The 26,759-nt window shown below is 57.7% G+C and overlaps 1 protein-coding gene across 6 annotated transcripts in view; it reads right to left on the bottom strand.

The window, feature by feature from the left end:
* Positions 1-26,759, bottom strand: part of Nlrc5 (NLR family CARD domain containing 5) — an 82,290-nt gene that overhangs the window by 15,743 nt on the left and 39,788 nt on the right. For all 6 annotated transcript variants that reach the window (XM_077793339.1, XM_026395631.2, XM_026395630.2 and 3 more), the window contains 24 exons: positions 26,462-26,545; positions 26,255-26,344; positions 25,236-25,295; positions 23,683-23,748; positions 23,194-23,277; positions 21,213-21,296; positions 20,187-20,276; positions 18,162-18,230; positions 17,367-17,435; positions 16,619-16,702; positions 16,182-16,265; positions 14,913-15,002; positions 14,043-14,087; positions 13,177-13,266; positions 12,060-12,143; positions 8,358-8,441; positions 6,275-6,364; positions 6,031-6,093; positions 4,038-4,121; positions 3,227-3,310; positions 2,664-2,753; positions 2,315-2,383; positions 287-370; positions 119-202 (listed from right to left, as the gene is read on the bottom strand). In XM_077793339.1, coding sequence (XP_077649465.1) covers positions 119-202; positions 287-370; positions 2,315-2,383; positions 2,664-2,753; positions 3,227-3,310; positions 4,038-4,121; positions 6,031-6,093; positions 6,275-6,364; positions 8,358-8,441; positions 12,060-12,143; positions 13,177-13,266; positions 14,043-14,087; positions 14,913-15,002; positions 16,182-16,265; positions 16,619-16,702; positions 17,367-17,435; positions 18,162-18,230; positions 20,187-20,276; positions 21,213-21,296; positions 23,194-23,277; positions 23,683-23,748; positions 25,236-25,295; positions 26,255-26,344; positions 26,462-26,545 — 1,905 coding nt within the window. The remainder of the gene's footprint in view (positions 1-118; positions 203-286; positions 371-2,314; positions 2,384-2,663; positions 2,754-3,226; positions 3,311-4,037; positions 4,122-6,030; positions 6,094-6,274; positions 6,365-8,357; positions 8,442-12,059; positions 12,144-13,176; positions 13,267-14,042; positions 14,088-14,912; positions 15,003-16,181; positions 16,266-16,618; positions 16,703-17,366; positions 17,436-18,161; positions 18,231-20,186; positions 20,277-21,212; positions 21,297-23,193; positions 23,278-23,682; positions 23,749-25,235; positions 25,296-26,254; positions 26,345-26,461; positions 26,546-26,759) is intronic.

The following is a 26,759-nucleotide window of genomic DNA, read 5'->3' as shown; positions in this document are numbered from 1 at the left end:
GCTTCTCTGGGTGCCCAGGGGCGACTCGGGGACAGATGGGTCCAGTGCAGGGTGTGGGTGTGGGTGTGGGCCAGGGCCAGGGCCAGGGTCCTGGGCCCCCTGGGAGGGCGGGAGGTACCTGAGGCAGAGGTGCCCTGCAGGGGGCCTCATCCGGCTCAGAAGGAGGGTCAGCTGCTCCAGGCCCAAGCTGCACCGGGTCAGCCTGGGGATAGACGGTGGTCACTGGCGTGGCTCTGGCCGGGCGCCCCACCTCGTAGCTGTCCCAGGGGCTGGCCTGGTCACTCACGTGATCTCTGTCAGCTGGAGGGCCTGGCTCAGGCTGGTGGCCAGTCTGGGCACATGCTCGGGCCCAAAGCTGCACTCGCTGAGCCTGGGGCAGAGGGTAGGGCCAGGCCTGGTGGGCGAGGGCCGCTGGCTCTGCTTCCCCCCAGGGACCCCACAGGGGAGCCCCACGGAGGCCAAGGCCTGGGCCAGCCTGCGGAGGGCTAGGGACGGCGTCAGCTTTGGGCGCTGCCTGTCTCTGATGGAGGACCCCCTCCCCCCAGCAGTGTTAAAGTGAGTCACTTGGGGACCCTGGCTCCGGCCAGGTACCGGGCAGGCCTCCGGGTGCCCAGGGGACCGGCCTCAGGTGCACTGCTCCCCAATCCCCACAGCGTGGGTACAGGCAGGGCCTCCCCCGCTGCAGGAGGCCAGGAGTAGCCGCTTCCGTCCAGCCCAGCGTGGCCAGCCCTCCTGCTCAGAGCCCCGGAGAGGAGGCAGGCCAGGCAGATCCTCCTGGACAGGCGGCCACTCACCGGACCCTCAGCTGAAAAGGGGCAGCACAGGGCCGCCCGCTCAGGGGACAGGGCCCTGGCTATTGCTCGGGGGCTTCCAGGAGGGACCGGCCTCTGGCTGGACTTCAGGGCTCTGGGAATTTTCTCTCAGAAGCAGCAGGGAAGAGGCTGCAGGCTGCGGGCCCAGGTGAGCAGAGGTCGGGTGTGCACACCCACAGAGCAAAGGCCCTGAGGCCGCAGTGTGTGTGAGCGTGAGTGTGAGTGTTTTTGTGAGTGAGTGTGAGCATAAGTGTGTGAGTGTGTGTGAAGGTGTGTGAGTGTGAGCGTGTGTGAGTGTGAGTGTGAGCATAAGTGTGTGAGTGTGTGTGAAGGTGTGTGAGAGTGAGTGTGAGCGTGTGTGTGAGAGTGTGTATGTGAGTGTGGGTGTGTGTGTGAGTGTGTGTGTGAGCATGTGTGTGAGAGTGAGTGTGAGCGTGTGTGTGAGAGAGTGTGTGAGTGCGAGTGTGTGAGCGTGTGTGTGAGAGTGAGTGTGAGCGTGTGTGTGAGAGTGTGGGTGTGAGTGTGGGTGTGTGTGAGAGTGTGAGTGTGGGTGTGTGTGTGAGTGTGTGTGTGGGTGTGAGAGAGTATGTGTGAGTGTGTGTGTGTGAGTGTGTGTGTGAGTGTGTGTGTGACTGAGTGTGAGCGTGTGAGTGTGAGTGTGTGTGAGTATGTGGGGTGCTGGGGGAGGGCATGAGGGAAGGTGCTCAGATTGAGGAACAAGATGAGGCAGGGCCTTTGGGTCATACTTGGGCCACGGAGCCTCACCCTAACTGTAAGTCTTGAGGTTTCTGGGGTCCAGATTCTGGAAACATCTGAGAATAAATCCAAGTCTGGTCACTTCCCAGCTGTGTGAGCCTGGACAGGTTACTGAACCTCTCTGTGTTTTAATTCCTCATCTGTACAATAAGGGATTGGAGGACAACCTGCCCCTCAGGGTTATTGTATTAAATGAGTTAATGTTATAAAGTGTTCGGAAAGGCCTGGCTGGCTGGGGAGATGTATCGGCCATCATCATCATCATCATCATCATCATCCCCTGAGGGCCCTGGGCTCTGTCTCTCTCAGCCTCACTATCGTGTCCTTGGGCCAGTTCCTCTGTATGTCTCACTTCAGCTATAAACACCACCTCCAAACGGGTCCCCTTGCCCCTGGCCAGGCCTCCTCCAACCCATTCACCCCACAGCGCCAGGGGATCTTCACACACGCACACACACACACACACACACACTCTCTCTCACACACACACATACACATAGTCTCTCTCTCTCTCTCTCACACACACACACACACCCCTGGCCATGCCACTCTACTGCTCTAGACTCCTCAGTGGCTCCCCATTGCCCCAGTATAGAGTTCAGACTGGAGGTTGGGGAGTCCGTGGCAGATGTGGGGGACCAAGCGCAGGCAGAGAGCTTGAGGCAGACTGAGGAGGAGAGGCCCCAGTGGAGGAGGCTTGGAGGCCACCACTGGCCAGACCCCACGAGCACTGCCCCCGGGGTTACCTAAGTGTGGTCCGTGGGGTCTCCCCCGGCTTGGAGAAGTGAATCCAGAAGTCCTGCGCGGAGCCCAGGCTGCAGGGAGAGAGGACAGGGAGCACGGTGACACGGGTGCCCAGGGGACACAGAGGGAAGGGGACACCCACAGGGACAAGGTGGCGAAGCTACAGGCAGAAGGACCCTGGCAAACTGGAGGAGATGGTCATCCTCATGATGGACCTGGCCTTCCCCGTCCCACGAGCCCCGCTCCCCGTGGCACTGGGTGTCAGGGGGTGGAAGCTGTGACTCCCTGAGCAGAGAGGGGCAGAGGCCCCGAGTGGCTGCCGATCTCGGGTGCTGCGTCCTGTCGCCTTACTTCACGGAGGCCTCCCGGACCCGCGGGTGGAAGGGCAGGGTCTCCAGCAGCTGCCACACGCCTTCCCGCGAGATGCCATTGAGGCTCAGGCTGGGGGGAAAGGAGGCTCAGGATGGCGCCCGCCAGCCCCTCACCCCCGCAGCCGTCACTGCAGAAGAGGCTGAGTGTCCAGGCCAGGGCGCTGGGGCGAGAGGACCAGGGGGACACTTCTACGCCCAGACGGAGCGGCACCAGGCCCCGAGTCCCTGCGAGCTGCACCGCGCCACTGCCCCTGTGGCCTGCACAGGGCGTGAAAGACCCCACAGGCAGCCCCACCTGCTGGAACAGGGACAGGGACAACCAGGGCACAAAGCTCTGTTGCCTAGCAACAGGTCAGAGCCCAGCAGAGGTGGGGCAAGAGTGTGGATGGCTTCCTGGGGACCCTCCTCTTCCTGCGGGGACATCTCCAAATCTGTGTCCCCCAGAACTGACCCTTCCTTCCCAGTGATTCCCTCCAGGGACGCGTCCATGCCCTGGCCCAGGAGGCCTCCCTGTCCCCTGTCCTGGGCCTGCTCCCCACTTACTCGAGCGACCCCGAGATGGGCACCTGGGGCAGGTGTTCCAGAAGGCATCTGAGCCCATCGTCACCCAGCAGGTTCTCCGCGAGACTGCAAGGGGTCGGTCACAGGGGTGGGTGGTGGTCCCCGTGCCTGCTCCCCACGGTCCCCGTGGCCACCGTGTGTACTGTCACGGCTACTCAATGTCACCACGCCATCCCCGGCCCCACACCCACAATATCACCACCGTCACCCTCACCCAGGATCGACCAGCACCCCACATTGCCCGCCCCACCCCCCTCCCCGGCTCCCCAGCTCCCCAGCAGGCCCGCCCCAGGCTGCCCCTCAGTATCTGGGGGCGCCCCAGGCCTGCGCGTCCAGGAGGCTCTCAGGAGTTGGAGAAGAGCCAGTTCACTCTCACCCGACCCCTGGCCCGTGTCCGGAGCCATGATACATTCAGGGACCAGAGAAAGGTTGGGGCCTGCCCCTCTGGTTGGGTCACGTGTGAAACCATGGGACATTCCCATTCCCTGTCCTCGAGCCGTCTGTGGTTTGAGCCACACTTTCTGGACCAATGTCACCAGCTGGGAGAACAGGGGCAGCCCCGGGGCCCAGGTCCTAGGGCCCTTTCTGAAGGGCTCCCAGAAGTTGGTTCTGCCACGTGGGGACCGGGGATGTGAGAGAGAAAACGGGCCCAGGCAGGTTTAGGATGTCCCGGGAATCTTACGCCTCTCCTGACAGCGGATCCGAAGGTGTAGGTGGCCCGTGGGAGTCATGCCCACCCGCGCCAGCGCCCCAGCCCCACCCAGGCACGAGTCCCGCCCCTCCCTGGACTCACTCCAGCTGGCTGAGGTTGTCACACTTGCTCAGCAAACAGCACAGGGGCTCCACGTGCTCCAGGCTCAGGCTGCAGCTCCGGAACCTGGGGGTGAGGGAGGACATCAACAGGGGACCAGGCGGTCAGCTCTGGGACCTCTCCATCCTGGCTAGACCTGGGCGTGGCCTCTGGGCTCCACCTTGGATCTTCTGAAACTACCCAGCACCGCCCCACCTCCCCCATCCCACCCCCCCACGGGCTCCACTGGGCACCCAGGTTGGTGTTGGCGGAGATCAAACCCAGGGCCCCTGTCTGCTGGGCACGACTCCACCACCGAGGCGCACGCCCAGGCCCCGGTTCTCCGCTTCCTCACCTCCTGCAGAAGAGCTGCCTGCCACTGAGGGAGGAGCCCATGCAGATGGCTGGGGTGCCCATCCTGGCCCTGTCCCTACTGCTCTGTGACCACAGCTGGCAGCTGCTAAGCGTAAGTGTGAGCAAGGTTCTTAAAATGGTTCAGTAACAGAGAACTGGCAGCTGCTTTTGCTCAAAGCACTGACTCTTCGTCAGCGCCTGCAGGTGCCCAGGGGATCCCTAACGGCATCTCTGCCTGTGTTTTGTGTCTGTCTCCTTTATTAACTGGGGACCAGGTCCCTGCTCACCTCTGCAGGGGGCACGTTGATCCTGTAAGCAGCGGGAGGTGGGTTGACTAGCCCTAGATTCCCATGACCTATCCACCCCCTTTAAGACTAAGGACAGTGAGATAAGAGCATGGAACTGTTCTCAAGGGTGACCAGAGCCTTGGAGGGGCACCCAGAAAAACGGCAGTCACCTCGGATTCCAGAAAAGCAGAGCCTCGTGGACAGATTACTGTGCCCCACCCCCATGAGGTCACCTCCATGCCAGTAACTGAGGCCGAACGCAGGAGCCATCATCTCATGGGGACTGGATTGTCCCTCAAGTGATAAGGACGTCTCCAGAGCGACCTTGCAGATGATGGCCAAGCAGGGCTGGCCTGACCAAGAGGACCGACTCCGCCAGCTGCAGAAACCCCAGCCATAGATGTCCCCACCCCTGCCCTCGCTCCCCTGTTCTCTAAAACCTCAAAGTTCCTGTCAGTCCCTTGAAGACACATCTTTGGTCACTCTGCCCCACATCTGCTCTTTCCGGCATGCCCACGCTGATTCAGATCCCTCTCCTGTCCTTCCCTGCTGTCCAGCTCATTGATGGGTACATTGGCAGAGGTGACAGAGATGGACCACCAGAGGGATGGGTCCAAGTCTCACAGGAGAGCTGGTGACAATAGTTTCTAGAAACATCATCTCTGCATTCAGAGGTTGCCCTCTCTCTCTCTCTCTCTCTCTCTCTCTCTCTCTCTTTGGTACTGGGGATTGGACTCAGGGGCACTCGACCACTGAGCCCCATCCTGAGCTCTATTTTGTATTTTATTTAGAGTCAGGGTCTCACTGAGTTGCTTAGCGCCCCACTTTTTCTGGGGCTGGCTTTGAACTCTAGATCCTCCTGCCTCAGCCTCCTGAGCAGCTGGGATTACAGGATGGGCCACCGTGCCCGGCCAGAGGGTCCCCTCTTGCTCCGGGTTCTGCTTTCATGCAACACCTTCCTCCTTCTCCCCTGGGGCCCACAGAGCCTGGCTGGGTTCAGCAGGGGAAGGACCCTTAGGTCTGGGGGAGCAGCCGCCTTGGGCATGGCCTCACTGGGCTCACAAACCCCGCAGCACGGTGGCTCGGAATCGGAGGGCCAGTACGAGGGCTCGCCCAGGTGCCAGGCCTCGGTGGAGCTGGGCTTGGGCAGCTGGCCTGCAGCCCCTGTGTTCTGGCCGGGTGGGCGCAGACCTCTTGCCTCCCTTTGGAGGCCCTCAGCTCTCTCTGGACGTCCACGTCTTCATGTCGGATGCAGCGAGTCTCCCTGCAGGGTCCTTCCGGTCTGCGCTCTGTCTGACTACGCAAGAGGCCAGTCTACTGTCCCCAAAGCCCCCCGGTCTGGAAGGGGCACTTACCCACAGCTCACACCTTCCTTGTCCTCGCTAGGTCTGAAGTGCAGGGTGGCGTGAGTCAGGGACCTGGAGCAGACAGCACCCGGCTCAGCCACCCACGGCCACAGGGTGCTCCCAGGGGACAGGCATCCCTCCTCAGAAGCACAGCCTGTGGCGGGGTCCCACTGCCTTCGTCCTGTCCCTTGTACCCACAGACTCCAGGCCCAGCCCTCTGAGCCCAGCCTGGTCGTTCCAGGACAATGCCCACCTGAGGTCCACCTTCTGAACCCGCGGGCACAGGCTGAAGACGTCGGCCAGCAGCAAGGGGCTTCTTGGGGACAGCCCCATCGGGCTCAGCCTGAGAAGGAAAGGAACAGAAGCGAGATCATGGACAAGAAACCAGGACAGGACAGAGGGCAGGACAGAGGGCAGGAAAGGGGGGGGGCACGCAGAGCCGTGGGGAAGGGACTCGAGAGGGACAAGGGGCCTGGGAGGCCAGCAGGCTTGGATTTGCTGTGTGACCTTGAATAAGTTACTTGACCTCTCTCAGCCTCAGCTTCCTTATTTGGAAAAGAGAACGGATCGGATCCTGATCTACCTTCCTCTCTGGTGCTTGGGGATGTGATTACACCCAGCAGGGATGACACTGGCCCGCCACCGTGTTTACTATTGTTGTGACACTAATGTTTGTGCCCATAACACAGACTTGACAGGCAAGTCCTTACAGAGTGAGAAGCCTCTATTGAGATTTGAGCTCAGTACTTCTTTGTGGTGGGGACCGACCAGTGAGCTGTCTCGCTAGATGCCACCGTAGCGCTCCCCACTCCTAGTGTGACAGCCAGAAATACCTCCACTGCCCAATGTCTCCTGAGGGGCCAGAATCACTTCCACTTCCAAGCCACCGCCTTAGAGAAGCGTGAGGTCCACCTTGCCTTGGAGGCATCCTCAGGTCCTCCTTAACCCCCATCTCCTCCACTTTCTCTCCAAGGAGTCTCCCTGCAGCATCGTTGCTCCCCAGTTTGACTCCATCGTGCCTCGGGGCTTCACACCTGCTGTTCCCTCTGCCTGGAATGCAGTGCCTTGCTCTTCTTCACAAGACTGGCTCCCTCTCCTACTTGAGGTGGCAGCTCAGGGTCCCCCCTAAGATATGTTCCCTGCCACTCTGCCATCTTCTAACTCAGCTGTCCAGTTGTCCACTCATTTACCATCAAGAAAAATCACCTTACCCCTGGCCACATTCGTCTTATTTGATTTCGATCTGCATATGGCCTGGCTCCTTGTGCGACAAGGCGAGCTCCAAGAATCAAGGACCTGCTCATTTTCTTTGCCCCTGCTGTGTCTCCAGTGCCCCAAATAGTGCCTGGCTCACAGCAGATGCACAAACACCGAAGGATGAGCAAAACAAAATGTAAGCCCTGGTAAGGGTCGGTCATCTGGCTAAAGACAGATGAGGAGTTGGGACCAAGGCTGTGTGACTCAGGCAAAGAACAGCCCCTCTCTGGTGTGAGGATTCCCACCTGTTCATTTTAACTGCCTCATGGTTAATATAGGAGCCCTTCCCGACCCATTCTGTCCAGGCAGGTGGGGAGGACCACAGAGGGACCGTGGGTCGGCTGCTGTGCAGCTGCGGGCCTCTGGATGCTGCCGTGCCTCCCCTGTCCCCATAGAAGTGGACGATAAGCAAGACCCCAGAGGTGGCATGAGCCGTCCTAGGCGTCCCAGGCTCTCGGTCTTGGTATTCAGGGTGCTGTTATTAATATTATGATTTAGTTTCCTGTTGTATTTTGCATCTCAGCCGCAGCTGTTTCCCCCTCTGCTTGAAGAATATTTAAAGTAAATCCTTTTTAAATTCTAACCAGTCTGAGCTGAAATTAGAAAATAGAAATTTTAAATACTTTGGGAGAGGCTGCTTCAAAGCTTCACTGTGACGGAGCTAAGATGGTGACCTTTAAAAAAAGGAGTGTGACATATATGTGGCCTGCACCTGTACTGGCCTTCTTAGGAGCAGGTGACCTTCCTGTGGCCGGGAGGAGGATGGTAGTATACTGGCCACGCTGTTCCAGTCAAGTGCTTTTTGAGGAACTGGCTTATGTGGGTCCCAACCTTGGGGAAGGGCAAGGGAACAGAAAACCCATTTGCCAGATGGGGAGACTGAGACCCCCTGGGGACAAATAACTCCCCTGCTCTCAGGTTGACAGAGAGTTGGGGGACGTTGGAAGCAGATTTGAGTGTCCAGCTGCGCCTGATGAAATCATGAACTTGCCGAGGGAAGGAGGGAGGAGGAAGAGGAGGCGGCTTTGTAACAGAAGGGCCTTGGGACAAGGCCCGGGAGCAGAAATGTGGGATCTTACTGCAGCAGGCGCAGCTGGGGGAGCCGCGGCAAGCACTGCAGCAAGGTCTCCAGGCTCTGGTCGCTCAGGGTCTCACAGGATAATCTGCAAAAGAGCATCTGAGTGAGGAGGGGAACCTTCCAGGAGAGCAGGGAGCAGGGCCTCCCAGCCAGGACCTTCTGGAGACTCCTCCCCGCCACACGGGGGCCTTGAGTTAGTGCTGGGGCTGGAAGGTTGGAGAAATCTGGAGAATACTGGGAGGGGCCAGACCCAATCCCTCTGCACGCTGCACCACGAACTCCCGAGGGCTTTCCCCTCTTCCCAGACAGACGAGTGGGCTGCGATCTGCGGGCCCCTGAGAGCGCCCGCTGCACCCCCGGTAGTGAGCTTCAGAGTGCAGGCAGGTCAGCAGGAGGAGGCCAAGCCAGCCCGTCAGAGCCCACCTTCCTGCTCATCACTCGTCCGTCTGGACGCTCCAACCACCCCGCTGCACTCAGGAGACCTCCAGACACCCACCCGGGGTCTCTGCTCTCTCTGAGCCCCCTGGGATTCACACCTACGTCCTCTACTAGGGGGCAGGAGCCGCTTGTGGTCCTGCTTTCTCCCCTGTGGTCCCTGTGGTCTCAGGGCAGGCAGTGGGCAAGGCCTGAAGCATTCGGGTCATCCTTGTGTCCCCCAGAGCCCGGTCCCGAGCCTGGTAGAAGTTGGTGCTTGAGAGTTAAGTGCTCCAAGTGTGTTCCGGGCTGTGTGGCAGCGTCGCTGCTCGAGAGAGCCTGGAAGGAGCCTAGATGCACTCTAGACTCTGGGGGGACCTGGAGCAGAACGTAGCACGGCCTCACGGCAGAGGGTCGGAATCCAAAGACGTGGATACACAAACACTCTGAAGAACGTGCAGGAGACCATCGGGGGCAACTGGGTATCGTGGGGATGTATGATTTTTAAGGAATCACTGTGAGTATTTTAGGTCTGATAACGATTTTGTGGCCATGTTAAAAACAAAGCTCTGCACACTGGAATACACACAGATGAGTGCGTAAGGTAATGGGAATTGATTCAAAATATAAGCAGGGCGCATTGGGACAGCTGGGCCAAGGCATGGTGCTGTGGCGCTGGCCTGTAACCCCAGAGGCTTGGGAGGCTGAGGCAGGAGGATCGTGAATTTAAAGCCAGCCTCAGCCCCTTAACAAGGCCCTAAGTAACTCAGTGAGACCCTGTTTCTAAACAAAAATCAAAAAAAACAATACAAAGGGCTGGGGATGTGGCTCAGTGGTTAAGCGCCCCTGGATTCACTCTCCAGTACCAAAAGAAAAAAAAAAAAAGACCCCGAGTGAGTGTGTGAGCGTGTTGAGGTAGGTGGAGGCCACCTGAGTGTTCTTTAATTTCTATAGATGCTTCAGAGTCTCCATAATAAAATGCTGTTGAAATTACAATGTGGTTTTGCAGCGGGGACTCTAACCCAACCTTGGCCAGGTGACCAAGTTCCACATCAGCAGGGGTACGTCGAGGGCACCGGCCCTGAGAGGGTGTGTAGAGAGGGCATTTTGCCTCTGTGACGTTCTTCCCCCAAGCCCAGGTTAGTTAAGAGAAAAACAGAGAAACGCCAACCAAACGTCATTTCCCACAGCAGCTGACCAGTCCTCCTCAGAACCACCAAGAGCAGGAAAGACACAGACAGAACAGGAAACTGCCAGAGGCCAGAGAAGGCCGAGGAGCTGGGTGTCCAAATGCAACATGGGGTCCCGAGTGGAATCCTGGGTCACAGCAAGAATGAGCATTGGTAAAAAAGCTGGGACATTCTGAATAAAGCTGGAGTTAATGGTCATGTGCCCAGGTTGGTTTCTTCACTGTGTCTGGTGCACTGTGGCCGTGTAAGATGTTAACAGCAAGGGAAACGGGTTCGGGGACTCTCTTGGCAACATTTTTGTAAATCAAATCTGAAATTGGCACTAGGTGCGGTGGTGCATGTCTGTAATCCCCACAGTTTGGAAGGCTGAGGCAGGAGGATGGCGAGTTCAAAGCCAGCCTCAGCAACTTTGCAAGGCGCTAAGCGACTCAGTGAGACCCTGTCTCTAAGTAAAACACAAACTAGGGCTGGGGATGTGGCTCAGTGGTGGAGTGCCCCTGAGATCAATCCCTGGTACCATCCCCCCCCCAAAAAATCTGAAACTGTTCTAAAATAGCTTGTTAAAAAATGAGCTGGTGGCTGGGGATGTGGCTGGGTGGTGGAGCACTTGCCTAGCATGCACTAGGCCCCAGGCTCTGTCTGCAGTGCAGGAAAAATAAAAAATCAAACAAACAAATAGAATCAAATCTGATGCACAGATCTTGATCTTCAGGGAAAACCGTGTCGTTCAGTTATGAGTTGCAGAGGGATTTTTCCTGCATGGTAAGATCCCTGACTGACAAATGAAGTAACCCCCTGCCTCAGTATCTGTATGTGTCTGAACACGGAGAAAGGTCTGGAAAGGACACGGGCCAGGAAGTCAACATGGATTATCTTGTTGGAAAGGCTGGGAGGGCATTTGAGATGAAACCAAAAGCAAGACGCAGCAGAAAGTCCCAGCGCCGGACTGTAAATGTAGGTGAACACCCCTAATCCAAAAATCCGAAATCAAGAATGCTCCAAAACTGGAAACTTTTTGAGTGCCAGCTGACATGATGCCACGGGTGGAAGATTCCACATCTGACCTCAGGTGAGGGGTTGCACTAGAAATGTCTGAAATTACCTTCAGGGTACGCGCATAAGGTATATAGGAAACGGAAATGAACTCCGTTTAGACTTGGGTCTCATCCTCAAGACATCTCACTATGTGTTTGCATAAATATCCCCAAATCTGAAGCAAAGTCCCAGATCTCGGACACTGCTGGTCCCAAGCATTTCAGTTACTTAAGTAGGTAAAAACTGAATATGCAAATGAGCTTGGAGAAGGGGGCGTGGAGGAGAAGGGGGGCGTGGAGGACGGGGCGGGGCGTGGAGGACGGGGCGGGGCGTGGAGGACGGGGGGGGGGGGCGTGGAGACGGGGGGGGGGCGTGGAGGACGGGGCGGGGCGTGGAGGAAGGGGGGGGGCGTGGAGAACGGGGGGGGGCGTGGAGAACGGGGGGGGCGTGGAGAACGGGGGAAGGGGGGCGTGGATTGGATTTGACCCGAGAAGGGGGCTGTGCGGGCGAGGCAGCTTGTCTTGGCTCTTTGAGGTAATTATTGTAATACAAGGACAACGAAGACCACCGAAGGACAGGCTGACCATGGGCTTTGCAGGTGAGGAAGCTGAGGCCCGGGAGTTAAAGTCATTTGCCTAAAGTCACCAGCTTGTAGGTGGCTCAACCAAGATTCCTGGTTGCAAGTCCAGTCCCCTGTCACAGGTGTTCAGGTGGAGGTGGTCCTGGGGGTGTGGAACTCCAAAGAAGGGCTTTTAGAGGTGACAGCCTCCAGCCACACAGGCCGGCCTATGTGGGTGCCTGGGTGGGGACAGACAGGGCTCCCCGGTGTCCTGGGGTGAGTGTGGGGAGTGGAAGGTCCAGCATGGCAGGTTCCGGTGGGAGGGGTGGTGTCCGAGGCTGGGGGCTGCTGAGGACAACCAGTCTCCTACCAACAGGCCGGAGGTCCCCCGTGGGCGAGGGCTGGCAGGGCCTGGCAGGGAGGGACGGGAGAGACTCCTGTCTTCTAAACAGGGGCCCCCACCCTGGTTACATGGGGCCCTCTGGGGCTGCGTCTTGTCACTTACTGCACTTCCAGTGGCCCTGGACACTGCTCCAGAGTGGCACAGAGGCTGGTGAGGCTCAGAGGCTCCAGCTGACACTCCTTGAGGCTGAGAAGGGACAGAGGGAGGGGCAGGGGATCAGAGAGGGCCCAGGGCCCTGTGCAGCCGGGGTCCCTCTCCTCCTCCTCAGTGGCAGGCTCCCTACCCTGCTCAGCGTTCTCTCCTCTCCCCAGGATCCCCGACTCCCTGGCGACTCCTGTTCTACCACAAGGACAGCCAAGGCCTCTGAGTGTCCCATTGATCCCGTCCGGGGATCCTTCCGTCCCTCCCACTGCCCTACCTGAGCCTGGGCCACCATCCTCACTCACCTGGACCATCTAACACTCTCTGAGTTCTCCTTTTGCAAATCTGCAAATCTGACCAGGCTTCTCCACTTGCTTAAAACCCTCTGTGGCTCCCGATTACCTTTAGACCAAGCAGGAATGCCTTTCCCACGGCCTCGCCATGCTCTTGTCCTCTGCACTCTAGCCACACAGAAACACTCTCTGAGAGCCAGGGGCTCCTTCATCCTGTCCCTCCTGCCTGGGGCACTACTCACTCTCTCCTCCCTGTAACTCTGTTGGGGCCTCAGCTTAGGTATCTCTCTTGGGGGAGGACATTGAGTCCCAGCTGGGGTCTCAGTCCCTGGTGGCAGAGAGGGAAATCTCTGACCTCCCAGGCCAGGCTCCAGCAAAAGCACTCCGCCTTTCTCTCCGCACCCCACCTCTCTTGTGCATGGTAGTATATTTGGGGAGAGAGGTAGCCCCTTTCTGTTAATAGGTGTCCCCGAAGCACATGGCAACCCTCCTCGCCCCCTTCTCCTCCACACCCCCTTCTGGGGACTGGGCTTCCCTGGAGGGCAGGACGGTCCTGTCTGCTTTAGAGAAGTGTGAAGTCTGCTCCCTCAGAACTGGGGCCGGGCTGTGAGCTGCCCCAAGGGCTCCGGCAGCGCCCACGCCCCTGGCTGTGGTTTTACCTTCTCTCCGACTCTTTCTCTTCCCTTGTTCCCAATCCCCAGCTCGGGCCCTCTAGGTTCTACCCACTCCCTACCCCCCCTCCACACTCCATGTGGTTACCCCAAACCAAAAGCGGGAGACAGTACCAGAAGCTCCTGGGGATGCTGCGCTGACCGAACCCGGAGAAGTGGGCTCTGGCTGGGAACTCTGCAGAGGAGCCACCCATCCACCCATCCCTGCAAGGAAAGTTGGAATCAGCCACGTTGGAACCGGGCACTCAGAAGTCAGGGCTGGAGGGGCTCCCACAGGCTGCCAGCCCTCGATCCAGGGCCAGCCCCTCCATGCACAGACAGGGAAACTGAGGCCCGGGGCAGGGAAACCAGGGTGAGAAAAGCAAGCAGCTCAAAGCTGTCCCAGGGCGGCTGCAGAAGGTGCAGGGAGCCAGGACCGAGCCCCTCCCCGCCCCATCATGGGCTTTGCAATCCATGTGATTTCTGCCTCCATGTCCCCGAGAGGTTCCCCAGAAACGAGGCCCTAGATGGCCCACGTGACTAGCGATGCTTTGCCCACCCCATAAGTCATGAAGCCACTGCCCAGCGGGCCCCTTCCCAGGAGAGCCCGGGACGCCCGTCCCCACTAGGGGGCAGCCGCGGGCACCCGCAAAGCGGTTTTTCCAAGAGCATCGACGGTTTCTCGGGGTGCGGCGGGGCAGTGAGTCTCATGAAGCCGAGTCGGCAAAAGCCCCAGATCAGAAACACAGCTGCCCGGTGCCCTCCCACGCTGCTTAGCTGTGGCTGCCGTCGGGTCCTCCCCGCAGCGCCCCGCCCTCCTCCAGGACCCTGGGCAGGGGCGGTTTCAGAAGCAGGGTGACTTTCGGTGCCTGACCGGGGGTGGGGTGGGGGTTTGCCCAAGCCCAGGGGCCAGCATGGGTGTGGGGTGGGGACCCCTGGAGGAAATGGGGATCAGGGCAAGAGGGGAGCCCACCCAAACCCCTGGAATGCCCGCTCCTCACCTGCCTCTCTTGTCACCCTGCAGGAGGATCTGCTGGCTCTCCAAGCTGGAAGCAGAGAGGAGGCAGCTATTTGAGAAAGGGCAGAGGACCTCCGACCCAGCCCTGGAGAGGCCAGACCCCCGTACAGGAGGGCTGGGGGACAGCCTGTTTCCTCAGCGAGTTCAGTCCAGCAACAGGAGATCACATCGGAGCCCCTGGCCAATGTCCTCTTACTGGGTTCTCACGATAACACCGTGAAGGTAGGAATTAGAATTTCTGAGTTTCATTTTTCACATAAAGAAACTGAGGTGTGGGTGAGCTCAAGGATCTGCCCAAAGCTGCATGGCTGGGAGGTGGCTCAGCCGGGTCCCTCTGCCTTGCACCTCCTGTTCTTGGGGACCTGGGGGTAGGAGGCTCAGCGCCTCTGGAACCATGGGAGCTCTGTATGGGGGGCCATAGCTCTGTGCTGGCTGGTGTCCTCCCTCTGTGGCCTCATCAGCTCCAGAGGTCTCAGATCCCTGAGCTCCCAAGGCCACCACAGGGCTCCCAGTGTTCCTATAAGTCTCTGAGAACAACTGGGAGAGGGAGTAAGGGGGGCTGATGGGCTTTGTCCCACGGAGAATTTGGGAAACTTGGGTGTTTCTGGGACCATGTTGTTCCACCCCTCCCTCCGCCCACCCCTCCCTCCATCCCTCCATCCCTCCACCCTTCCCTCCACCCCTCCACCCCTCCATCTCTCCACTGGACACCTAGCACCTCCTCACTGGACCTGGTACCATCTAGGGCTCTGAGGATGGATGTGTGGTGACAAGACAGACGAGGGACCCAACTGGAAGCTGATGGCCTGTGGGATGAGGGGTCAGGCAGGGCGAGGGGCAGAGGGGCACTCACCTGACATCCAGGTGGGCCGCCCACTGCAGAGCAGACATGCACTGGGACAAACAGCACACAGCACTCAGGGACACACCGTTCTCGCTGAGGCTGCAGATCACAGGGTGACAATGACGGAGGCCACCCAGGACTCAGACACACCTTCTTTGGTCAGAGCACAGGACAGGGAGTTGGGGGGTATTGTCCCTGATTTCAGATGACAGAACCCACCAAGCCCCAGGTGCTCGGAGATCACTCCTCCCAACCTCATTGGACAGAAAGGGAGACAGAGGCCAGGCAGAGGCCAGGTGTCGCCCAAAGTGACAAGACCCTGAGTGTGCAGGGCCCTCCCAGGCACTGGTCAGTGGAGCCCCGTGTTAGGAGGTCACACAGGGACGTGCTCTGCAGGCTCAAGCTACGTGTCGTCTGCCTGCGAAGCGGAGGCCTTCCTTCCTGCCCAGGTGCAGGCCCCAGCAGGACCAGGAGCAACCTCCTTTTTCCCAAGCTTGTCCCAAGACACAGTGTCCGAGCAGGAAGGGCACTCAGGCTGCGGGGCAGTCCTCCTGTCCAGAGGTTGGACAAACAGTGATCGTGCCTCCAGTTCATGTGTCTGCTGACTGGGAACCAGGGGCTCAGAGAGGCGAGCCAGCCCACCCAAGGTCACACAGTCAGTAGGTAGCAAAGTCAGCTGGGGCCCCAGGACCTGTGCCCTCTCCCCAGTGCTCCTCTCACTTTGGAGGAGGGGGCTGTAGGAGCCAAGGATGCTCTGATCTGCTGCAGGGCTCCTTTCCACAGTGGACAGCCTCCTCTCTGGTCACCCTGCTAGAGTGCCCTTTCTGGCATAAACCCTCCCTTCCTACCCAGACCAAGTCCCAGCCCACAGTCCCTGGCGGCTCCCAGGGGCCAGCACGGGGCCAGCCGTTAGTCACCAATGCTTCCCCCTGCTTCCGCTGGACTTCCCATGACCCCCCAGGCCCTGAACACGACCCGTGCCCGCCCTAATGCAGGTGGCTGGGTTCCCAGGGGTCCATGCAGAGCTGAGTTTGAGAAGTGAAACCCCGAGTGAGAAGCTGGCCTTCGGGCCTGTCTCCACGGGAAAGAAGTCGTTGCCCAATCGAAGCTGAAGGAGCCGCGGCCCTGCATGAGCACTTTCTCTTTTTCTGCATGGGCAACTGGGTCTGGGGACTCACAGGCATTTTCTGTAACCCCAGGAGGGCGGGTGAGTGACACAGGTGTCCCCACCCCATCCTGCAGAGGACAAACCCCAGCTCTGCCTAGCTGGCTACTTACTTCAAGGATTGCAGGGGGCCCAGCCCCGGGAGCAGCTGGGCCAGCAGGGTCACCCCCTCATCCCCCAGGGAGTTGCCTGAGAAGCTGGAGGGGGAGGGAGAAAAACTGTCAGTGGGGGGTGGGCGGGCGCTGGCCTGGGTCCTCGGCCCTGTCACTGGCTTCTTCTGAAATGGGCACAGCCTGGGCTGCCATCCTGGGTCCCGCAGATCTACAGGGGGCCGCTGGGCCTCCCCCAGGTTCTTTCCTGAGCTCATGCACTCCTGGGGGGTGCGGGGGTGGGCTTCAGAGGGCGTCAAATGTTGAGAACGTGCATTTGGGGAGTAGGGGGACACAGCTTTCATCAGATTCTCTGATGGGCTCCTAACTCCAGGAAAAGAACACCCGCCCGATCTAAGCAGTCAAAACGCCACGCCAACACCCTCCGGCCCCGGACTCACTCCAGGTGACCCAGGTGGCCGCTTCCTCCCAGAGCCCTGCAGAGCTGCTCCAGGTGCTTGGTCTGGAAGCCACAGTGCGTCAGCCTGCAGCGGGGAGACCGCAGCCCTGCACGCCCGCCCACAGGTGGAGGTCACAGTCCCGCCACCCACCACACCCACAGAGCCAGGCTTGCAGGGGAGGAGGGACAGGAACACATCTGGCACCCAGACAGACAGACAGACGAGGGGGGCCACCACACCCCACTTGTACCCTGCATCTCCGTAGGACATCACACACAGACAGAGACAGGGACAGAGGAGGACAGACCACAGAAGACTAAGGCTGGTGGAGGAAGAGAGACCTCAAAAGACATAGGAATGAGGGAGACAGACAGACAAGAGGAGATACAGACAGACAGAACGAGAGAAGCCAAGAAGAGCCCCGGAGGGGCCCTGCGGAGGCTGAGGCCCAGGGTCAGGATAGCAGGGCCCCGAGGAGTCCCCTCCTCCCCAGCCAGAGTCCCCGTCTTCAGCTGCTGGGCTCAGAGAGCTGGGGGAGCAGGTCCCCCGGGCAGGGGAAGGGGCTGAGGGGGCTGCTTCGTTGAGCCCCATCTGGGGTGGGGGACAGCTGGGCCACAGGTCCTGGACACGGCAGGGCATGGTGTCCTCCGGGGAGCATAGGGGGCTGGAGCCTGAGGTTTGGGTCAGACCTCAGGCGGAGGAAGAGGGGAGGCTAGAACCACACGGGGCCTGGAGGTCATCGGCATACCTGATCCTTCGGGAGCTCGGGGGTAGCTCACAGGACAGGGGGGACATGAGGTTGTCAAGAAATGCAGCCCTGGAGGGACACACACCAAGGCCAGGTAAGCAGACACTTCGCCCACTGTCTTCACAGTCCCTCGCCAGCTGCATCTTGTGCACCATTCAGTCTCTAGGCTGGGCCCTGAGTCAGTGAGACCTTGATTCCAAGTTGGCCCGGGGTGTGTCACTCCATAGTGACATGTGTGAATTGATTCAGCACAGAGCTTACTGCATACATAGTAAATGCTCAATGAACCTCCACTGCTACTGCCATTAATCTCAACATCCTCATCAGTGACACCATCGATGGCTACGCCAGCTCTGACCAGCTCTGACCTCAGACGATGCACAAGAGACTGCGGTGGACACAGAGGAGGAAGAGCTGGGTCTGTCCGTGTGCGAGGCCAGGGCAGCCCAGGAGGAGGACACGCAGAAATGAGGCCTCGTGCCACAGAGAGCTGGAAGTCCTGACCAGCAGCCTGAGCCTCCGCTGGGTTGAGGCTGCAGGGCCTCAGACTCCGGAGCATTGGCCTCTGGCTCCCCCCACCCCTCCCCGCAGCGTGTGTCCACACCCTCCATCTCAGGGCTGTCTTTAAGCACCAAAAAATGGGGAGGCGTCTGTCTGTTGACCTTCCCCCTGGACAGCAGCACCCCCTGCCAAGCCTGCTCACTTCCTGTCCCTTTGTGCATTAGTCAAGGACTTCCTGCCACCCTGCTGTGGGTGACCCTGACCAGACAGGGGCTGGGAGGACGCTGGGCCTACCTCTCCTGGGTCCCCCTCTGCTCCTCCAGCTCTCGGGTAAACGTGAGGACCGCGGTTCTGTGCAGCAGGCTGTGGAGAGAGGAGGGGTGGGGGAGGGAGAGGTGAGGACTTCTGCTGGGTGCCCCCCTTGCATCCCATCTGAGGGGCCCTAGGGAGCCCCCCAGCTCCAGCTGAACCCCTTCCTCTGACTTCCGCTGCCAGTTTCCAGGCAAGACTGTGAGAGAAGCATGAAATCCCTCCCCCTCTGTGGTCTGGACCTCAGGCTGCAACGCCCCTCCTCCGCACTTGGTGATCCTCGTACACTGGGAGCACTCTGGGCTGAGGGCGCTGTCCCTTGTCCCTGGAGGACATCTCAATGATCCTTGTTAACTTTTAGGATTGGGTCCTTCAAATGTTTTGCTTTTTAAATGCGATTTTTTTTTTCTTGCAAAAATGGGAATTACAAATTCTCCTTCTTCCTTCCTCATCTTCCTCTTCCTCCTCCTCCTCCTTCTTCAGATTGAACCCAAGGGTGCCCAACCATTGAGCCACCTCCTCAGTCCTTTTCATTTGATTTCGAGGCAGGGTCTTACTAAGTTGCTCAGATTGTCCTGGAACTTGTGATCCTCTGGCCTCCGTCTCCCAGGTTACTGAGATAACGGGCATCGGCACGAAGCCAACTGGGCATTGTCCCCAAGGGGTTGTACCACTGAGCTACATCCTCAGTGAGAACATTTTAAAGTTTTTTAAAAAATTGGGACAGGGTCTCACTAAGTTGCTCAGGGCCTTGTTAAGTTGCTGAGGCTGGCCTCAAACTTGTGACCCTCTTGCCTCAGTCTCCTGAGTAGTTGGGATTACAGGTGTGCACCACCACACCCGGCTGGGTTTTTGTTTTACTGTTTGTTTTTAAGGCAGAGATGAAGCTAGGGTGACAGATTAGAATTATGAACAGTCATTGCTCATGGGAACAGATTGCACCATTCTTTCTACCTTTGAGTATGTTTGAAAAGCTTTATCATGAAGATCATGAATTAAAATTTCATGTTTATTTAATGTCCCACAGTCTTCCCTTCATATGAAAACCCCATCTATATTGAAATTTTTTTTTCATGGTTCCATTGAGTGTTTTTCTTTGTAGGTAACTTGGTTTATTTAACTAATATCCTACTGTTAAACATGCAAGTTATTTCCATTTTTTCCTATCATAATCCATATTGGAGTGAATATCCCTGCAGCTAAATGTGTTTGCGTATCTATCCCCAGCCCTTTTTATTTTTTATTTTGAGACAGGTTCTCACTAAATTGCTGAGGCTGGCTTTGAGCTTGCCATCCTCCTGCCTCAGCCTCCTGAGTCTCTGGGATTACAGGTGTGTGCGGGGTTCCTGACCTTCCACTGGGGGGCATTGGGATTTCCTCTCTCCTTTGGGGGTGTGTACAGCGGGGCTGCTCTGTTCCACCAACAGCCTCGAGGGAGATGCCCTCCAAGCTGGGAACTGCGTTGACTTTGGCTTGCAATTGTCCTCAGCTCGCCAGACTAGACAGTGAGGCTCACAGAAATAAGGCGGGGGCCTGTCTTGGGCGGGTTCCCTAGAAACAGAGCCTGGGCCTGGGAAGCAGGGGTCCCGTGCCACCTGACCCCTGGTGTGTGTGCTGTCAGGAGCCTGCTCTCAGGAGAAGCGGGGAAAGGACCGAGGGAGGCCCGCAGGGGCCTGATCCCAGGGGAGCCAAGTTGCAAGGGGATGGAGACAAGGGCGGCCTCTGCCACCGGCCACCCTGGTTGGGGACTGGTACACAACCTCCCAGGCACCTCTGGCTCCCACCAGCCCTGGGCGGTCCTCCTGAGGGGACACCGGCCTTGAGCACACCATACCTGCTGCAGCAGCTGGGGACAGCTGTGCCTGCTGGAAGGGGGTCTGGGAGGGGCACCAGCAGCATTTTCTAGGGGTCCCTACATCCTGGGACCCGAAAGACTCCCAAGGACTTAGCATGACAGTCCAGCTTCGGGCTACAGGGTGCAGGTCACGGAGGCCGAAGGGGAGCTCCCACCTGATGTGCAGCGTCTCCAGGGCTTGGCACGTGCTCAGGGCGCTCAGCACACAGGACACCCCGTCCACGGAGAGCCCACTGTCGCTGAGGCTGTGGGGAGGTGGAGGCAGCCATTAGAGGGGCCACGATCCTCAACCCCCGACGGCTCCAGCTCCCTCCTCATGACTCGGGAGAGGTGGCTGTCACTCTCAGATGTCCTGGGTCCTAGCCAGGGGCCCTCAAAGGATTCCGGCCATGCAGGTGAGCCAAGAGCTGCAAGGCGCCCCTGCTTCAGAGAGCAGAGTCCTCCAGCCGGAGCCGAGGAACCCGCTCATGCTTTCAAGTCCCTGAAGCCCAGCGTCCTGGCCGGTAAAGGAGCCACCTTTTGAGCTCCGTTGTGCCAGGCTCTCTAGGACCACGTGTGTGGGCACACATGGGACCTCAGGGAATCCTGTTTTACAAATGGAGAAACTGAGGCCCAGAGACATCGCTTTACTTTCCCAGGATCACAAAGCTACGAGGTGACAGAGCCACAGCCAAGACCTTGGGTAAAAGCCAACCACTTCTACCCAGTCACAGCCCTGCCACAGCCCTGCCTCACCCCAACACGGCCATCCAAGCACTGCCCTGCCCCACCCTGCAGCCCAGCCTGGGACCCTCCTATCTCAACACCCAGCACCCCACCCCTTCACCCCCAGGTGACCCTGAACGAAGGCACCACCTCCTACTTAATCTGACACCCTGGCACCCATCCACCCAGAGCCTCAGTTCTGTCCCAGGGCAACCCCTTTCCCCTATTCCGGTGCTACTGAAAAGACAAACAGGTCCACAAGCCACCGATGATGACCGTGAGCTCACTCTCCAAGTGCAAGGGGTTAAATGGCTGGAGCGGAGATGGTGGCTCAGCTGAGGCAAGGCTGGGAGAAAGTGGGGTGGCGGGTGCGTTAGCAGCATTACTACTGACTGTGGCACAGGGACCGGGGTGGCAGGGACCTTCTGGGGGCTCTCCAGGGTGCTCCTGTCACCCAGGGGAGGGTGGCAACTCACTCCAGCTTCCTGGCGATGTGCAGGCGGGAAGCAGCCTCAGCCAGGAGTCGGCAGCCTTCGTCTTCCAGCTGGTTCCCTGAGAGGCTGGAACAGAGGGGCCGCCCTGCACTGTGGGGGAGCCCCGCAGCCCCCCCCCACACCCTCACAGACCCCCACTGACTCCAGACAAAGCATCTCGGCCATAATGAATTTTTTTTCGTCTGGGGGTTACTGGGGATTGAACTCAGGGGCACTCCACCACTGAGCCCCATCCCCAGCCCTATTTTGTATTTTATTTAGACACAGGGGCTCACTAGGTTGCTCAGCGCCTCACCTTTGCTGAGGCTGGCCTTCAACTTGCAATCCTCCTACCTCAGCCTCCTGAGCCTCTGGGATTCTAGGCCTGTGCCACCACACCCGGCTCTTAATTGATTTTTAACACTAGCCAGAGGGGACAGGCTGCACCCTGCACACCTGGGAATGGCCTGGAGGCTTCTGCAACCCTTGACATATTTCTTCTTCCTAGGAAGCAGGCACCATTATTATCTTAATCTCTTCTTTACTCATGAGTAAACCCAGGCAGTTAAAGCATTTGTGGTTAAAGCATTTGCCCCAGGGTGGACCTAGATTTGAACCCAGGCAGCCTGACTGCAAGGCCTTATCAGCAGCCATTCCTTTGTGCAATCTACATAATTGATCCTTGTGATAAATTTCATGATTACAGGGACCTCTGACCTAGAGTAAAGATTAGGGAAGTCTTTCCTGAGGATTGAGCTGCTTGCTGGAAAAACCAGAAGGAGTTCAATACGTCAGGGACAGAGGAGAGATGGGGGAGGAGTTTTCTGGCAGTTGAAATGGTACATTCAAAGGCCCTGTGGCACCTAGAAGGAGCCAGTGTAACGGGATGGATCAAGATTGAGGGGGAGTGGCAGGATAAGATGAAGCTTGGGGGCTGGGACAGGGTTGTGGATCACAAGGGATTTTAGGATTTAGTGTTATCTCAAGCAGTGGGAGGCAATGAAGGGGGGTAGGCAGCAATGAAATGAAGGCACCCTGCCAGGAAGAGGTGGCCAAGGTAGAAGCAGGCAAGCCCGTGAGGAAGCTGCTGGGGTCACCAGATGAGAGGGGAGGGTGGTTTGTGACAAGAAGCTGGATAAAGAGGATAGAGAAAGGGGGACAGCCGTGAGAACTGTTGCAGTTGGCCCAGGGTGGACCGGCTGGGGGGCCAGGGGACTGGAGATGTCTTCTCTGGGTAACCAGGTGGGTGGGGGATTGCTGCGGCTGAGCCTGGGGCAGGGGCAGGCTCCATGGCGACAGGGTGGGTAGAAGTACTTGATACCTTCTAATCCTGCCCTGGCTCTCCCAGTGGGTCAGGAGCAAGAATTGGTCACCAAAGAAGCCCTCGCCCTGTCCCTCTGTTCTCAATCACACCACGGAATCCCAGCAATCCACCCTGGTGCCCGCTGGAAGATTTCCTAGGACTGTCCTTTTGGGGCACCCCTCCTAGTGACATGGCAAGACCTCCACCAACCCCCAAACCCTGCCTTCCACAGTCCCCCCAAGAGCTGGCTGTCATAGGAGCACCTCCAGCCTGATGGAGCGCTTCTCCCAGGTGCAGCGGGGGCTTCAGCCCTGCAGATCCCAGCCACAGCAGTCATGGGTTTGAGACCCTGAGACAGACTGTCTGGGCTTGCACCCTGGCCTGGACCCTTCCTTCCCATGTGACCTTGAGAAAAATCTACCTCTCTGTGGCTTCATTTCCTCCTCTATCAAATGTGGATGGTGACACTGTTCACATCATTGAGATGACAGGATTAAATGAGATACGTATGTAAAAGCCCCTGGCCGGGCACCCAGCACAGGGCAAGTGCTAAACAGTGGTAGCTCTTGGGATTCCTGATGCCTCCAAATTCTTCAGGAGGCCACCTGCCCCTCCCCTGCACCCTCCACCCAAAGGCCAGGCCCTGTCCCTCTTCCCCAGCCTCCTCCCAGTGATACTCACTCCACTTCCTCCAGAGGCGGACCTTCCAGGAGCAGGGCTATGAGGGCCTCGGCATTATGGACCCTGAGCTGACATTTCTGGAGCCTGGGGTAGAGGACAGAGGGCCTCAGGAGGGAACTGACTGCAGCTGTGGGGTGTGCACGCCTCTTAGTAGCCGGGGGATCTTGGGCAAGGAGCAGAGGCTGCCTGAGACCCAGCTTCCTCCTCCCTCGAGTGGGAACAATGACGTGCGCTTCCTAGAGCTTCCAAGGCTCACGCCAGGTGACCCTGGCTCGGCGCCCAGCAGAGGGCAGAGGCACGTTCAGTTATAGCCATTGCTGCTGTTAGGACAGAGGCTCCTGAGTCAAGCCAGATGGCTATTCATGTCCCTTCCATGCCCCGCGTCTCCTTGTCCCTTTATCCTCCTCGTTCCTGTTGTGCCTCTTGCAGAAGGACAGCCCCTCCCCCACACCACCCTCTCCTTAAGGCCCCCGGATCCCACTGAGGTACCTGAGGGTCAGCCTTCTGTCCTCAGCCTCTTTCCTCTGGCCGTCTGTTTCCTGTGGGTCTGGAGCTCTGGAAAGAGCCAATCAAACGTTGGTTGGGGATTGGGCGCCAGAGTCTAGCGGGCCCTGCCTCTCCCCCTGGCTTCTAGGGGCTGGGGACCCTGCAGCCCTGCTCTGGGTGAGTCGGCACAAGGACAGTTGCTGGACGGTGCTCAAGGTCTGACTCAGCACAGCACCAGAAGCAGAAGGTTTGAGGTCAAAGGAAAGCTTTATCCATCTGCAGTGTGTGGTCTTGGGCAAGTCACTTCCCCTGGGAGCCTGCATCTTCTCTTAAGGTGGGGTGACATTTTCTCACATACAGAGCTCTCAAAGGACTGCACGAGACAGCGTGTGATCACGTGTCCAGCACAGGCACAAGATGAAGCTTAATGAGCAGAGGTGGCTAGCATCTAGCCCGCGGTGGCCTCCGCTGTAGACACACTGTCTGTGGCATAGAAGGCGGGGGCCTGGGTGGCGTGTAAGTGGGTCCCGGAGGTGGGGACCACAGCGTGTCCAGACTCTCTCCTGCTGGGCCTGCGGAGGGCAGGGGGCCGCAGGGAACCTAGGACATTATGAGCCAGGTTTCAAAGACTTCTAGATTGTTCTGTCTCACAGAACTTTCTGCACTGATGGAGGTGTGACGTGCCATTTCCCTGTGGGAACCTCTAGCCACCAGGGTGGTTGAGCACTTGAGGTGTGTCAAATGGGACTGATGGACTCACAATTTCATTTCACTTAATCTAAATTTAATTAGCCACAGGTGGCTGGTGGCTGTCATCCTGGGCATCCCAGCTTTAGACCAAGAGGAGCAGGACAATGGTCCTACTGGGTCATGGTACAGGTGAGGAAACTGAGGCTCAGAGCAGGCAAAGAACTTGCTTGAAGACTTTTTAAAAAATCTTTTTAGTTGTAGATGGACACAATTTCTTTGTTTTATTTATCTATATTTTTCTGTGGTGCTGAGGATCCAACCCAGTGCCTCACGCATGTGAGGCAAGTGTTCAATCACTGAGCTATAATCTGGGGAAGAGTTTGGGGAGCACAGTAGGGATTTTCTTTGGGGGGGAAGCCTCTGCCCTTTCTTCTCCTGTGCACAGCTGGAACAGCCAGCATTTAGGCACCAACTGCATACCAGCAGCCACATTGCATGCACTTAAATGTATTTGCTTATTTAATTCTCATGGTGATGCTAAGCTGTAGGGAACTGCCTTCTCTTTTCTCCAGTTGTAAGAATCTTGCCACAGCTCTCAGCATGGAGGGGGGTCAGGTTAATAGTGTCTTCCTGTCTTTCCTGAGGGTCTGACTCACTCTGAGATTTGGGGAGTGCTCTCTCTGCCCAGGGGCCAGATGTGGCCCAGGTTTACAAGGAAGTTTATATCCTTTTCCAAGTATAAGCCACCCCTCGCCCTTCAGTGCAGCAGTAGCATAAAGAATCTCCATGTTCTAGCTCTTTCTAGGCTCTCCTGTACCCTCCCCTCAACGGCCTGAGCCCAGACCCGCACCTCCCTGGCTTCTTACCTTTGTAGCTCTGCAGCTGTGTCTTCAAGTGGGGAAAGAAGGAAGATGAGGTCTGTCTCCCTAGAGGGTCAGACACCAAGTCATGAAACCTAGGGACTAGAAACCAGCCCTTCACCCCTATCTGCACACCCATTCCTGTTCCAAACTCCAGAGAAAGCTGGGTGTGGTGGCACATGCCTGTCATCCCAGCTCCTTGGGAGACTGAGACAGGAGGATTGCAATTTATCAAGACTCTGTTCAAAATAAAGTAAAACATAAAAAGAACTCAGGATGTGATTCAATGGTAGAGAACTTGTAAGTGTGAGGTCCTGGATTTGATCCCCAGTACTGAAAACAAACAAGCTAGGGAAACAATTTCTTACAAGAAATAAGATAAAACATTAGGAACTCTGAGAAGGTTTGTTTTTGGTATCAAGGATGCTTTTTTAAAGTCTTTGTTTATTTGTTTGTTTGTTTATTTATTTTTGAGACAGGGTCAAGTGTCTGACTCTGTTGCTTAGGGCTTTGCTAAATTTGCTGAGGCTGGCTTTGAACTCGAGATCCCCCTGACTTAACTTCCAGAGCTGCTGGGATTACAGGCATGTGCCACCGCGCCCAGCCTAGAGTGTCTAAAAATTGCTTTAGGTTTAAGAAGCATGACGCTTGCTGAGCGGAGGCTCCGGCTGTAATACCGGCTACGGATAAGGTTGCTTCAGCACCATGGAGAGTGACACACAGCCAAGGATCCCATTGGCTGGGCCTGTGCTTTGTTGCCAGTTTTGATTCCACCGTCCATCCACACCCATCTTCCCATTCACCCACCCGTGCATCCACCCACTCATGCACCCATGCACCCATCCAGCCACCCACTATTTATTGAGTTTCAGGTGTCAGGCCTGAGCTTGGGTCTGGAGCTACAGGAGTGAGCAAAACAGACTGGAAGCTCTCCAGATGAGCTCCTTTTTCATTTCTCCATTCCCCACTTTCTCATCCCCGTTTCTACAGACTTTGAAGGCGAGGATCCCGTTCCTTCGGCTCACCTGACCTGCAGCACCCTAACAGTAGGGCACAGGACGGCCACCTTCACCAAGGACAGTACTGTTGACGTGGAGAAGCTGCTGCGACTCAGGCTGCATGATTGTGGCACAGATGTCAGGACCCTCCCCAGCCCAACGGTGTGTAAGGGAGGGAGGGGACTTAGGCCAGGAGAGGAGCCGGCAGGAACGGGGAGCAGGAGGACTGCTTACTCAAGCTTCCGGAGCCGTGGCAGGCGAGGGAGGACCTCCGCGATGCTCAGCACCTCCCGGTCCTTGAGCTGGTTGTCCTGGAACCTGCAGGGAGACCAAGGCCCGGTTCCTCAGTCCTGGCGCTGGAGTCCTTGGACTTCACAGTTGGCAGGTGACAGTCAAGGTTACCCTTATTGGGGACCAGGAATTGTGGGTGATCTGCTCCCTAGCATCCAACAGGCACGGCTAGGAGGAAGTGTCCCCCACTGGCCTCACTTCTGTCCCCATGGGTTTTTTGGCTAATGACCTATAGCTTCTA

The sequence above is a fragment of the Urocitellus parryii genome, chromosome 15, assembly GCF_045843805.1.
Source record: "Urocitellus parryii isolate mUroPar1 chromosome 15, mUroPar1.hap1, whole genome shotgun sequence".
NCBI classification, from domain to species: domain Eukaryota; kingdom Metazoa; phylum Chordata; class Mammalia; order Rodentia; family Sciuridae; genus Urocitellus; species Urocitellus parryii.
This window is presented reverse-complemented; position numbering and strand designations above follow the sequence as displayed.